General features: G+C 40.6%; 1 protein-coding gene across 1 annotated transcript in view; it reads right to left on the bottom strand.

The window, feature by feature from the left end:
• LOC136876108 (uncharacterized) overlaps positions 1-2,168 on the bottom strand; it is an 89,717-nt gene extending 87,549 nt beyond the window's left edge. Inside the window, exons 1-2 of the mRNA XM_067149777.2 lie at positions 1,901-2,168; positions 14-184 (exon numbers count right to left, since the gene is read on the bottom strand). Of these exons, the coding sequence (XP_067005878.1) occupies positions 14-184; positions 1,901-2,139 (410 nt within the window). The 5' untranslated portion in view covers positions 2,140-2,168. The remainder of the gene's footprint in view (positions 1-13; positions 185-1,900) is intronic.
• Between the last annotated feature and the right edge of the window lie 12,247 nt (positions 2,169-14,415).

Raw genomic sequence — 14,415 nt, 5'->3', positions numbered from 1 at the left:
CGTGTCACATTACCTCCGAAGACCAGAGCATCTTCTAAGAACAACTTCCCAAACTTCTGTATCACTGCGTAGACGTGGATCTCCAAATTCTAAGGATTTGACATCTTTGTTAAGGACGATGTCTAATAAATCAACAACTATGGTAGGATTGTTAATAAATGTTTTTGCAGGATTCTTCAAGAGTCTGTGGAAAAAAAAATGAGAGAAAATTATTTCAGTACCACATAAATGGACAAAGCAGTGAGACAATAAAAACAGGTAATTCCTTAAACATAATTTTCACGATCTTAGCAAATCTCCTTTCATTTCTTTCAAATCTAGTGTTATTAAAGCATACAAATATTTAGTTTGACCTTTCCTCTTGTATCATTTACCCAGTGAGGATGGTTCCTTAGTTGTACTTCCTCTTAAAATAAAATTAAAAGAAATCATTGCCACCTGTGAGACACACTTGGTTAGATGATGATCATCTCCTGTACCGGTACCCAAAGAAACAAGAACACTTGTTTGTTCCTTTCCATTACTAAGACAGAATCTTAGTTTAGTTGGTCAACACCTGAGGGTACTTAAACACAGTGATTTTTATGGCAAAATTTTGGTATATCTGAACACTGACAGATAAAGAAACATTAATGTAGGCCCTAAATCATTACTCTTATGATTAGGTGATGTTAAGTCTTCACAACCAACACCTTTTGAACAGACTAAGCCAACCCTACTTAAATATTTTCTGATATATTTACAACTCATCAAAATATAGGCTACATGAAAAACAAGATTTATTTCAAGTTAACTACTATTATTAAAATTGTTTATACACATAATATTCTAAAGTGATAGGTTGACAAAAGTGATTTAAATGCACTAATACCATTTTAAGAGCCAATTAAGGAAGATCTCACGAATGTGTCCAAGCTGCCAAGACATGTTAAATCGTTAAAAGTCTGCTGATACTTTTAGCAGCAAGTACAGCTGGTATCTTCAGACGGAGTAATCCTTTATCTGAACTCTCCTTTATTATTATGTATTATGGTGAAGATAAAACCTTAAATTAATGCAAATAATAATTTTTAAAAATAACTAGATTTTTACTGTTTAAATTACAAATTCCTGGGGTAATTCCCACAAACTGTACAATTAAAATTGACAATTTGAATTACTGATTGTGAAAGGTCAGTGCATCTCACAGATGTGACAGGCATACTATGTCAAAAGAAATGTTACACCCAACAGAAAGTTTATCACATGTACTGTTAATTTACAAGCAATAGGCCTACAGTCTACAACCACAGCTTGCTTCATGTGACTAATAAGCAATTTTTCACAGCCTCTCAATTTACAGGAATGCATCAGTTTAACAATATACATAATTCTTTTTTTTAAACTCACGGCGCAACAGCCCCGAGAGACCATGGCCTACCAAGCGACCGCTGCTCAGCCCGAAGGCCTGCAGATTATGAAGTGCCGTGTGGCCAGCATGACGAATCCTCTCGGCCGTTATTCTCAGCTCTCTAGACCGGAACAATATACCGGTATATATATCTATTTATGGCTTCTGCTTAAATTTGATTTATCCATTAATTTTTCTCCTTTCCAACGACATTTTCTCTTGTTTTCAAAGCAATATCAATCCTAATTTAAGAAAAAGCTAGTGAATATGTAATATGAAAGATTGAATTCATAACTAATCTCATACAAGTTCAGCTAATATACAATCTGTACAGTAAACGTTGCTAGTAAACATACTGCCTCCAGCTGACTGCCACTTTATTAAATTTGACTTCCATTAAAACTATTTAAGATTCGTTATCATGAAATATTCGATTTAGTATTCAACTAAATAATTCTGTGTATAATACAAAATTAAAACTATTCAGTAACTTCATACATAATGAATTACCTGTGCGTGAGTTGCTGTCGTACGATTTCGTTTAAGAGAGGAGGCAGAATGTCTAAATGACAACTCAATTCCGCTTGTAGAGCATCAGCGTCAATGGCTCTTCTCCTAAGTAATAGTGAATTATGTTGATATCGACGGACTTGGTGACAAAATTGGAGCTCTCTCTCCAGGTAATTCAGAATTTCTGTAACACATAACTCTTCCAACGTAGCAGGAGAAATACTGCGTCGAGGAGGCATCTTGCATTAAAATCTGGTGAAGCTTTCAATGCCGTTCCTTGAAATCAGAATATATTACACAGTCTGATCAAATAACTGAGCTTCATTTCAATATTTTACCATTCAGCTGGTATCGCAAAGAGTCAATAAAATAAGCAAATGATACATGTCACTACTAACCTACAAACTGAAGTAAATAAAACGTCACATTGCACTCAAGAGTGAACTGTCTTACAAGTAATCAGAGAAACAACCATTCATACACACTTATGACTCATATAAGGATATTTTAAAACAATAACACACATTTTAATAACAATAAGCAATTGAATCTTCTCTGATTCTCACTTAATTTATACTTAACGCACATTAAAACGCAAGTGAGATTGCCGCCATACTCTGATCCATCACAGTACTACCAACATACACAGTTGTTGCCAACTTACTTACCATGACTGAAGAATTTATCGTATAAGGCTGAAACCACATGGCTGCAAACAAATTGCCTGAGACAAAATGTTTGGGGCGGTTTCGATTTCGAACAACTGCACTCACATGCAAAAGACGCAGTGAGTCAGTTGTGAGGATGCCCTGTGAGAAAGAAGACATCGACGAATATATATACCCACCTATGGCAGTGGTTGCTTTTACATTCAAAACAATCACGAAACTGTGGATTCATCCCTTAAATCCTAATTGAGAATAATTGCACAGTGTCCTTTTAACAAGTGCAAGTTGTGATTTTTTAATTTTGGTCGGGAACAAGACTAGGAAAGAAGACACCAATTTTCGAATCTGAATAGCTACTTGTGACTTTAAGGTAAGTGAAACAAATTCGCACTGTTACATTTCTCCGGTATCCGGAAAAGCATAGAACCAACGATTTGTTTTTGGGCTTAAAAGACAAAAGAGCGAGTTGCATCAATATGTAATTTATGTCGGACAAATACGATGGTTAAAGGATCTTATAATGGATTTCTGGCTTTGCTGACGAGACCTAATGTTTACGGTGCACTATTTGTCCTGGCATGAGCTAGAACCAGTTTGTTATTTTCATTGACCTGTCTCACAACAGTCTCGTCCTTGGCTTTGACAACATGAAAGTGACTGAGGTATGAGTGATGCTAGTAATGCCATTCCTTATGCAGCCAGTACCGGTACCTGTTACGAATGGTGTGGAAATGTCACTCATAGGGTCAGTTGGAGCGTGCATTTTAGTGGGCTTGGCAAACTGATATGTAATAGCAACATCTGACTCCGTTTCCTTAGCATGCCTCTTTAGCAATACCTAAGCTATATATTGCTGATGGTGGAGCTGTTAAGGATCCAACCAGCCTTCGAGCTGAGTACTCAAAAGTAAATTGGATTTATAAAATAATTTCCAAGAGGCCGCCTCTGTGATGTAGTGGTTAGCAGGCCCGGGTTGGATTTCCGGCTCTGCCACGAAATTTGAAAAGTGGTACAAAGGCTGGAACGGGATCCTCTCAGCCTCGGGAGGTCAACTGAGAAGCGGTGGGTTCGATTCCCACCTCAGCTACCTAAGAAGTGGTTTTCCGTGGTTTCCCACTTCTCCTCCAGTCAAATCCCGGGATGGTACCTAACTTAAGGCCATGGACGCTTCCTTTCCTGTTCCTTGTCTATTCCGTCCAATCTTGTCATCCCCCTCACAAGACCCCCTGTTCAGCATAGCAGGTGAGGACGCCTGGGCGAGGTACTTCCTTCCCAGTTGTATCCCTGACCCGAAGCAAATACAGTATAGACAATACGCGACACTTCCGGATTTAGCCTTGTTAAATGGGAGACAAGACGCAGGTGGCGCTCCTAGTGGCGTGACCTGAAAATTCGCGCTAAATTCAAATATCAATGGAAATGTATATACGGAAATGGATAAATAAATTACGTCTAGAAAGAAAGTGTTACTAAGATATTAACTTCAAAGTTGCTAAAGCAATTCTGGATAAATGAATGAAGAAATATTTAACAGGCTATTATTTAAAGACTGAAATTAGATATATAATGAAGATGTGAAATGGACTTGATCTTTCATTTATACATTACGTTTTTAGCTTTAGCATTCCTGCCTGAACGTTCAGGCTAGATTGGTTTTCTTTTTTTCATTTAAAAGCATTGTATCATCACATTAAAACACTTGTCAACAAAAATATGGCCACATTCCTTACACACATGATTAAATTTACATTTAAGAGCTGGACAATTTTCCTTTTAACTTGAAGCCTACTAACAGAAAGAAAGTCTATAAATTTAGCCTCAGAAACATTCAAATTTTCCCTATAAGCAATACTTGCCATTATCCCATTACATTAGGGTAAAGCAAATTTGCATCATCATATTATTTCAACAAAATATGCACATTTCTTAAATCACCCGTATATTCTTCAGTGCTTGACAACGCATTACGGCATTCCAAATGGGCTAACTTGGAACACAACCAGCCACATACATATGCATATTATATTTTCCTGAATTAAATCAAACCCACAGATCACACCTACAACAACACATCGGTATTGAAGGTTACCTGCTGCAGTAAACAATAAAATAAGCTTATTATATTTTAAGCCAGTTAAAATGTGGGTCGCGCAGGTGAGAAGTTTAGGAAGTACTATAAAAATCTCTTTGTAACTGGAAGAATATATATGCAAACACAATATTTACTTACAGTTTCTTGTCACGAGGGAAACGGAAGAAAGACCGCGAATCCTTCTGCACTTCATAATTATTGCAGCCAAATACAGCACATATATTTCCACCCATATTTAGAGGAGATATAGAGGAATGACACACGCTACTATTTACTTATGTCAACTTAATGCAAACGCATAAATAACGCCAAAACTTCATAAACAAATAAACGTGTTCTTATGACAGAATCAGTAACTCTCAGGTCACTCCGCTAGAGAGAGCTCTAATCGCTGGTCCTCGATATCTCATATTGTGTCGCGTATTGTCTCTACTGTATTTGCCCAAAGTCTCACGCTCCAGGACACTGCCCTTGAGGCGGTGGAGGTGTCACATAGGTTATATAGCATTCTGCCATTTCAGTGCCACTACAGGCCTACTCTAGGAACAAAAACAAAAGTCACACACATAATTTTCAGCGGTTTCCCTGCCACTACATTTTGAATGAGCCCATCTGGAACATACGGTGCAACGGAATCACAATTCATTATTTTTCCAAATGTCATTGTTGTCATAGGTAAATTTTAATACTTCTTTAGTATTAATCACCTCCTCTATCTGGACATTATCCTTGTAACCAACAATCTTTGCATACTTCTGCGTTTTGAATTTCCTCGCATATACACTTCCTTCTTGGAACCTGTTTCTGCCTTAAAGTACCTATACATACCCTTCCATTTTTCACTAAAATTTGTATGACCGCCAATTATACTTGCCATCATGTTATCTTTAGCTGACTTCTTTGCTAGATTCAATTTCCTAGTAAGTTCCTTCAATTTGTCCTTACTTCCACAGCCATTTCTCACTCTATTTCTTTCCAGCCTGCACCTCCTTCTTAGTCTATTTACTTCTCTGTTATAATATAGTGGTTCTTTACCATTCGTAACCACCTTTAAAGGTACAAACCTATTTTCACATTCCTCAACAATTGCTTTAAACCCATCCCAGATTCTGTTTACATTTTTATTTACCGTTTTCCACCAAACATAGTTACTTTTCAGAAACTCCCTCATGCCTGTTTTATCAGCCATATGGTACTGCGTAATAGTCCTAATTTTAATATTTTCCTTTCTTTCACATTTATTTTTAACTACCACAAAAAACAGCTTTGTGATCTACACAATTCTACACAATGGCAATACTAACAATGGAGGATAAACCAGTTACAGTTTTCACTCGTAACTCCCGCAGAAGTGAGACAAATTGCACGATCAATAAAGACAACTGCGACAGGATGTGACGAGATTGTTCCACAGTTACTGATAAAAACTCTAGACGTAATCCTACTAACTCTAACCCACATCATTAATACCTCACTGATAACCGGCATATTCCCTTCCCTTTAGAAATGTGCGATTGTTCGCCCACTTACAAAGACCAACAATCCCGTGGAACCCAAAGACTTTCTATCCATTTGCATTTTACCATTTCTGTCCAAAATTTTGGAGAAAATAGTTCACAGACAAATAACCGCATATTTAAATACTAATTTACTTCTTGACAAATATCAGTCTGGTTTTAGAAGCAATCATAGCACAACTACTGCACTACATAAAGTTAAAAACGACATAGGAGTACGGTAGCTATGGATAAGGCAGAAGTTACTATTCCAATTCTTCTAGACCTTTGTAAGGCCTTCAACTGCGTTCACACGGACATACTGATGGCAAAATTACGTGCTCTTAGCTTCTCACAAAGCACGCTATCCTGAATGTATTCCTATCTCTCTGATCGCCGGCAGTGTGTATCAGCATGTGAAAATTTCTCTTCATGGCAATCTATAGAGACTGGAATACAACAGGGTCTGTGCTAGCACCACTCCTGTTATCGATCTTCATTTCAGGACTAACACAAGTAATTAAACATTGTCAATATCATGTGTTCGTAGACGACTTACAAATATATACGTAGGTGGATCAAAAGCTTAGTTGCACTAACGCGCCGCAGCAGCGCGCTGTGTGTCGCAAACGTGGGCACAGCGGAAAAAGGGACAGACACTGCCCACACGTCTGTTAGGTAGGTCGCTGTGGCGTCTCGTCTAGTATTGTGTGAATAGCGGCCAAATGCAATGGCGCGTCCACTGGACGTTCACTCCAAATATGAGGTGCGTGCGACAATCCGATTGCTATGGGCCAAAAGGAAGAATTGCTCGGACATTCATCGTGAAATTAGTGCTGTGTATGGGGAGCGGGCCATTTCCCGGCAAGGTATCGTAAAGTGATGTCAGCAATTCGAAGCCAGACGCCAGGATATCACGGACAACCATCGCGAAGGCAGGCCCGCAACGTCCAGGACCCGTGCAAAGGTCAACAGTGTGAATGCGATCATTAGACAGAACGGGCGCATTAAACTGAGAGAAATCGCGACGCAGCTGAACATGTCGTATGGCAGTGTGTTCGCCATTGTTCACGAGGACCTTGGATATCGTAAGCTGTGTCAAAGATGGGTCCCACGTCTTCTCACCGATGAGCACAAGGGACAACGTTTCCAATCCTCCCTGGTAATTTTGCAACGCTATGCCGCAGACGGCAACGGGTTTCTGCTGTGAATCGTCACAGGCGACGAAACGTGGGTCCACCACTTCACCCCCGAAACGAAGCGAACATCAATGGAATGGGTGCACCCCTCATCACCACAACGAAAGAAGGCCAAGGTTCAACCTTCAGCCGGTAAGGTTATGGCGACAGTGTTCTTTGACATGGAGGGTTTGCTGCACGTGGAATTCATGCCGAAAGGAACGCCGATCAACGCGCCGTCGTATTGTCAAACGTTGTACCGGTTGCATAAAGCGATTAAAGTGAAGCGCCGAGGGGAAATTGAGCGCCGGTGTGATTTTGTTGCACGATAACGCAACACCTCACAAGGCCCGCCAAACGAGAGAACTGCTGCAGCGTTTCAAGCGGGAGGTCTGGTAACATCCACCCTACAGTCCCGACCTAGCGCCATGTGACTTTCATCTGTTCGGTAAGCTCAAAACGGAGCTTGGTGGTCGACGTTTCCAGACCAATGAGGAGGTGAAGGCCTTTGTCTCCGAGTGGTTGCAGAACGCTGGAGGAAATTTCTATGCACCCGGCATCGACAAGTTGGTTGTGCGTAAGCAGAAATGTTTGGAGTCTCTTGGAAACTATGTGGAAAAGTGACGTTACGGTGTATGTCGTTATAGTCGTGTTGCTGTTGTAGAGGTGGTGTAATAAATGGCCATAACTGGGAAGTGCAACTTATTTTCTGATCTGCACATCCTCGTGACTTTACCGACTGCAATACATAATATGAATGACGATCTAGAAAGAATATGTAAGTGGACCGATGACTATGCACTAAAATCAATGCCCAAAAATCGCAGTGTATCCTTTTAGCTGCCCAAAAAACTGACGCACTCCTCACAGACGTTCTTGCTCACTCAGTAACATTAAAATGCATTCAGTTACAATTCAAAGATACAGTTAAAATCTTAGGGATGGACAAAAACCTTAGTTGGAACGATCATGTAATAGGCATATGTCAGCGAGTGTTTTACTCCTTACATTCCATTAAGAAACTCAGAGATTTACTCCCCTTAAATGTAAAACTGCTTATCCAAAGTATGGCAATGCAAACATTCGTCTACTGTGACGTAGTATACAGTAACCTGAATGCCTCACTTTCCATCAAGCTCCAAAAGGCTCATAACGCATGTGTTCGATTTATTTCAGATATACAAAGGTTTAACCATATTTCTACCGCATTTGACAGACTTTCATGGCTTCGCTTAAGATAGCGACGAAATTTAGACACTGTTTCTCTGTCATTTCGTATACTGAACCTTAACACTTATGAATACCTTGCCAAACAATTCCATTACCTAGCATCACCTTCTAGTGTTCCTACCAGATCATCATTCACCTCAGTACTAAGCATTCCCATTCGCCGCTCAACTGGCTACAGTAGATCATTTGTAGTCGCCGCCAGTCGAATTTGGAATTCCCTACATGCTGAAATTAGGAGCGTGTCAAACCACCTCCGCTTTAAGAAACTCTGTCCAACCTAATTAATAAATGATAATTATTCATAACATACGTAGAATTCGATCATAGCTAAGTTATTAGGTTAATTAAAACATTTAATTGTTACCTTAAGATGTTAAATTGTACATAATTTATTTAGTGTATATTTAACTTTTCATGTAGGTGTATGTATGGTCGGACAGAATAGCAGGCTTCAAGCCAGAGTCCCGCCATTTAAAACAAGACAATAAAAAATAAATAAAGAATATGCATGCAACTCTTGAACATGTTATACTTCACAGCACGTTTGCATATTTATATATGTTATTATTATTATTATTACTATTATTAATCGATACGGCCACCTGTGGGCCACGTTTACACAATCTTCCTTCTGTCATGCAGACTGATACCCTTCTCTTTACACTCTCGCCAGAGATTCTTGAGTCTTTGACTTCTTCTTGCTCGTTCTTCCACCGAGATGTTCCGTGGCTTCGCATGTTGCTCTTCAGACGCATCCCTCAATCCCACAACCTTCTTCCTAAATGATGTCCTTTCTTTTATATCCTCCTCCTTGATACCTATCTCTGCCAAGTCATTGTGCACGTGTGTAAGCCATCCCGGTTGTTTGTTCCACCTTTCCTGCAGAAGAAGTATCCTGTTGGCCAATCTCTCAGGGTTCATTCTTTTGATATGTCCATAAAACGTCACTCTCCTTTTTCTCATCACAGTCGTGATTCTTTCTACTGTCTTGTAGAGCTCCAAATTCGATCTTAACTGGAATGTGTTTGGGTCACTAGTCGACTTTCTAGGGTCTAAGATTTTTCGCAAGAATCTTCTTTCTCTTTTTTCAAGGACTGGGTCAGCCATCCTCGTCAAGGTTTCTGCTCCATAAAGGCACTCTGTTCTAACCACTGTGCAGTAATGTTTTAACTTGGCCTGAATTGTACTTATTATTTATTTAATTTTTCTGGAAAGTCTGCGGGCCTCTTAAGTTCCAGCCCCACCTGCAATGTAGGCCTTGCAGTCCCTAAAGTAAGGCCACTGGGTAGACGGCGATGGTTCCAACATCGCACTCAAACGGCAGTTCAAGAACTATACCTCTAATAACTAAAGGTGAATTCTGACAGCTAGGGCTGGAAGGAGGGGCATTGCACGTGCCATTTCACGATGTTGCCACATTCCAGCATTCCTTTCTCTCACCCCTCGCTTCTGGCTCACTTGTTCCCTCGTTCATTCGGACCGCTGTGATCTGTTGAAGACTACCTGGCCAGACTGTGACTGACTTGGTCTCATGTTCCTTTATCTGAACTTCTTACGAGAAGATCTAACTCAGAAGTGGGAGGTTTGGCAACTACAAGCAAGACGAGTTGGTCAGAAGATTTATCTGCATGGCAATCGCAGTCGCCCCACCCTCGTTTCCATGGCAACCATACCCCCCACTCCCTTTATCCCGCCCTGGTAGGCAGTAAACGGATCTCCCTGTAAGAACTGTCAGAATCCAACTTTAGATATTAGAGGTATGCTGACTGGCGCAAACAGCCTGCGGCTGCTTCAACCCGCCTGAGACGGTTTTGTTTTATGCAGTGAGGTTTGGCCTTAAATTAATCACTTACCTTAATTTTCATATGAATTTGTCTCGAAGATCTAGGCATGCTGATTGGTTAAAGCCATCTTAGCTGTGTTACTCAGTACTGCTTAACTAATTAACGGCGAGAATGTGAAAAACAGCATGCCGTTAAGTCGTGCAAACAATCTACAGTATATAAACAAAATGTTATAATAAAAAAATAAGAAGTATTAAACAGAGAATGTCATGTTTCAGTTAATCAATTGGACATCCTCACGTATTTCAAATCTTATATATAAAAATAAGAGTTTTGTCTGTACATTGCTCAGAATTAAAAAAAAAGGTATCTCTGTATTGGTCGAGTCCACAATTTTGCAATTTCTAATTTTTCGTCATCTGTCTGTACGCGCATCGTGAGAGAATTGATGAACAGAAAATTGGTATGCAGAGTTGGGGAACGAGGCATTACAATCTAGGTTATAAATAATTTTATTCACGATGGGGGATATGGTAGTTTAGGGTAAGACTGAAAATTTTAAACACTAGACGACAAAAGTTGTGGAGAATACAATTTGCAATCACTGAGGTCGTATACGCTTTTACCGTACCGGCTATTATAACAGAGATATTCACGAATTTAGTTTTTTGTTGCTTAGTCCGTATCAACGTCGAGCATCGCTAACATAGAAATGTTATTCAGTCGTGTTAACTGGCGAGGGCGGTGTTTTTGTCATGACTGTTTTAAGGTGAAAAACCGCGTTCTCATCAGTTTATATCGGCAAGGAAAAAAATTGTACAGATGACTATTGAAGTGAGAAAAAGTCGTGAAGTAACGTCAAGAAAGGAGAAAAAAAACCCCTTTACATTGGATGCCCTAATATCAGTCAGAAGAAAACTAGATGTGATGACCTGCTATATCGAAAGTACATAAAACAGATCAACAGTAACATTACATTGACTATTGTTTATTGTAATGTGCTTTGTCTCTTCTGCTGCCACTGATCTCTGACAGATGGTATTACTGTTGTGTGCCAAATTGAGCAGCGGACAGGGAGTGGCATGCCCACTTATGTGCCCCAGCTAGTCATAAATTAAAAAGAAACTACACGGGAAGCAAGCCTTCGTGGCTCAGGCGGCAGCGCGTTTGCCTCTCACCGCTGCGTTCTGTGGTTCAAATCCCGGTCACTCCATGTGAGATTTGTGCGGGACAAAGTTTTTCTCCGGGTACCCCGGTTTTCCCTGTCATCTTTCATTCCATCAACACTCTCCAATATAATTTCATTTCTTCTTCTTCTTCTTCTTTTCCTACCAAGTTTTCCCACACCTGTGGAGCCGCGGGTGCGAACTGCGTAGCACATGTGGATTTGGCCCTGTTTTACGGCCGGATCCTCTTCCTGACGCCAACCCTATATGGAGGGATGTAATCACTATTGTGTGTTTCTGTGGTGGCTGGTAGTGTGGTGTGTTGTCTGAATATGAAGAGGAGAGTGTTGGGACGGACACAAAACCCAGTCCCAGAGCCACAAGAATTAATCAGAAGTGATTAAAATCCCCGAACGCGGGACCCTCTGAACAGAAGGTCAGTACGCTGACCATTCAGCCAACGAGTTGGACATCATTTCATTTCATTTCATCTGTCTGTCATTATTCATTGCCCCAGAGGAGTGCGACAGGCCTCGGCAGCCGGCACAATTCCTATCCCTGACCCGGGCAATGACTGGAAAACAGATTGTAGGTTTTCATTCATACACGGGAAATGTACCTATTTACTTATCATAACTTGTTGATGTTACTCGAAAAGCGGGTTAAATTGTTGACGTTATGAATGTGCTAGTATGTATTGTAGGTTGTTAGAATATTTAGCTGATTATGCAGTTCCTGTTTCACACCCTGCTGTCATCGTCATCGTCATCAAGAAGATATTATTTTCGTTCCTAGCCCTAGCGGGGTGGACGGGCCATCAGTTATACTAGGTAGTGCTTAGGCCGTTTGTTTTTATTATTATTATTATTATTATTATTACGTGAAGATTGTAATTCTAATTTAAGTATGCGTTGCTCATACATAGTAGTTGTTTTATTTTTATTTTCTGGTGCAAAAATCACCGCAGCCCAAGAAGTACCCCATGGCTGGACTATTTTTACAAAGGCATTTATTTATTTATTTATTTATTTATTTAGCATATGGCTTTTTGTGCCATGAGTGTCCGAGGACATGTTTGGCTCGCCTGGTTCAGGTCTTTCGATTTGACGCCGATGGGGGACCTGTGCGTCTGGATGTGGGAAGATGATGATACTGGGGTAGGGAGAGGGTGAAACCCGGTGTTGGCTCATAGCCTACTCCTGTCGAATAACACCAAGGTATCTGCTCAAGGCTTAACGTTCCCCATCCGACGGACGAATCATCAACAGCGTCATATGCCCTCACTCCATATGAGCACTGCTGAAAGGTTTGGAATTGAATCCAGCCTTTTGACACGCAGTCTAGTGATTAGAAATATTGTACGCCACCACCTCGCACAACCTCTCCTACCATGGCGGCCAGTATTCTGATGGTGAACATTTTTTACTCCAACAGCGGTGTCAGATCACATAGACTTGACGCTTTTACGATCAAGGCTACCAGGCCTGCTATTGGTACTAATAATATTTTTCAGGAATATTTAGTATATAGATACGATTCAAGTAATAATAATAGAGATAACAAAGTGAAAAATACAAATGATGGTAATGTGTCTGTAGTAGTTGTGAGAAAATATGATGCCCGCGCAAATACAATTATTTTCACGCCCTTACATGATGTAAATGTTCGGTTAATTTCCAAGATCTTTCAAATCATTTAAGAAAAGACTAGGTAAACAACTGTTAGGGAAATGCCACCTGGGCGATAGCCCTAAATGCAGATCAACAATGACCAACGCCGGAAAAAGTAAACAATTCCATCTTTTAATATCCACCTCCACATCACTCCTTTCTCCACTATGCCGTGCAACTGTGTTGTTGTTACTGGTGGTATAATTCTCTGCAGAGATTGGAATTACGTGGAGAGGCATATTTGACACAGATAGAAAGGACCGAACTTAACCAGACTCGGGTGGATCTTTCATATTAGGTTGAAGAACACAATGCTGCATCACAGAAACGTTTGGTGGTTTGCCGATATAGCCGGGGGTTAGACTACTTCATTTTTTAACCTATTGCCTTCATATTCGGCCATGCAGGACTTTAGTTGGGACGTATTAAGCGGATGATCACCGAAGTTAAATGTGGAATGACACATTAAAGATGGGATGCTACAGTACATAAAGCAACTAGACTTGGGCTGGAACATCGTGGTAGATGAGGAGTAGCAGAGAGAGAGAGAGAGAGAGAGAGAGATAACTTTCCAAAACAAGTAACGAAAAGCTTTTAATCAATGAATGAACCTGACCCCTAAGTTCCATGCAAAACTTTCTTTTGAGTGTTCAGCAAAATCTGATTAACTTACGTCGTTTAAGGTTTGCTTTGAAAAAGTCAGAAAATACTCTGCCGGAAAAAACAAACAAACATGCAGTATGCTCAAGAACTGTGTTCAGTGGCACCTGGGTATAATATGTGCATACTAAGGGGTTGTTGTGTTAGTGATTCCTTTGGCACGGACATCGGCGATCAGATGGTGCCGAGGAGGCCTGTCCGAGCACACTCTGTTTTGACTCTGCAGACAGAAACTGTGCTGTGATTAGAGGTGAACAGTGTTTGCAACCCGCCGACGAGTACGTGCTCCTGTTGAACAACTTCAGCCATTTGAACGGGGTCGCATTGTGGGTCTCCGGGAAGCTGGACGGACGTATCGACGGATTGCTGCACATGCTGGGCACAATGTATGGTGGTGTGTTGCTGCTTTCAGCAGTGGTCTGTGGAATATTCTCACACCCGTAGACCAGGCTCCGAAAGTACGCGTAGTACAGACGTACGTCAAGATGTACGCATTCTGCGAGCAGCGGTGGCCGACCGAACATCATCCAGGAACGAAACTCGGCCACATGTTGCTGCTGCTGTGTCACCA

The sequence above is a fragment of the Anabrus simplex genome, chromosome 6, assembly GCF_040414725.1.
Source record: "Anabrus simplex isolate iqAnaSimp1 chromosome 6, ASM4041472v1, whole genome shotgun sequence".
Lineage (NCBI taxonomy): Eukaryota > Metazoa > Arthropoda > Insecta > Orthoptera > Tettigoniidae > Anabrus > Anabrus simplex.
The sequence above is the reverse complement of the archived record's forward strand: the minus strand, read 5'-3'. Positions and strand labels throughout refer to the sequence as shown.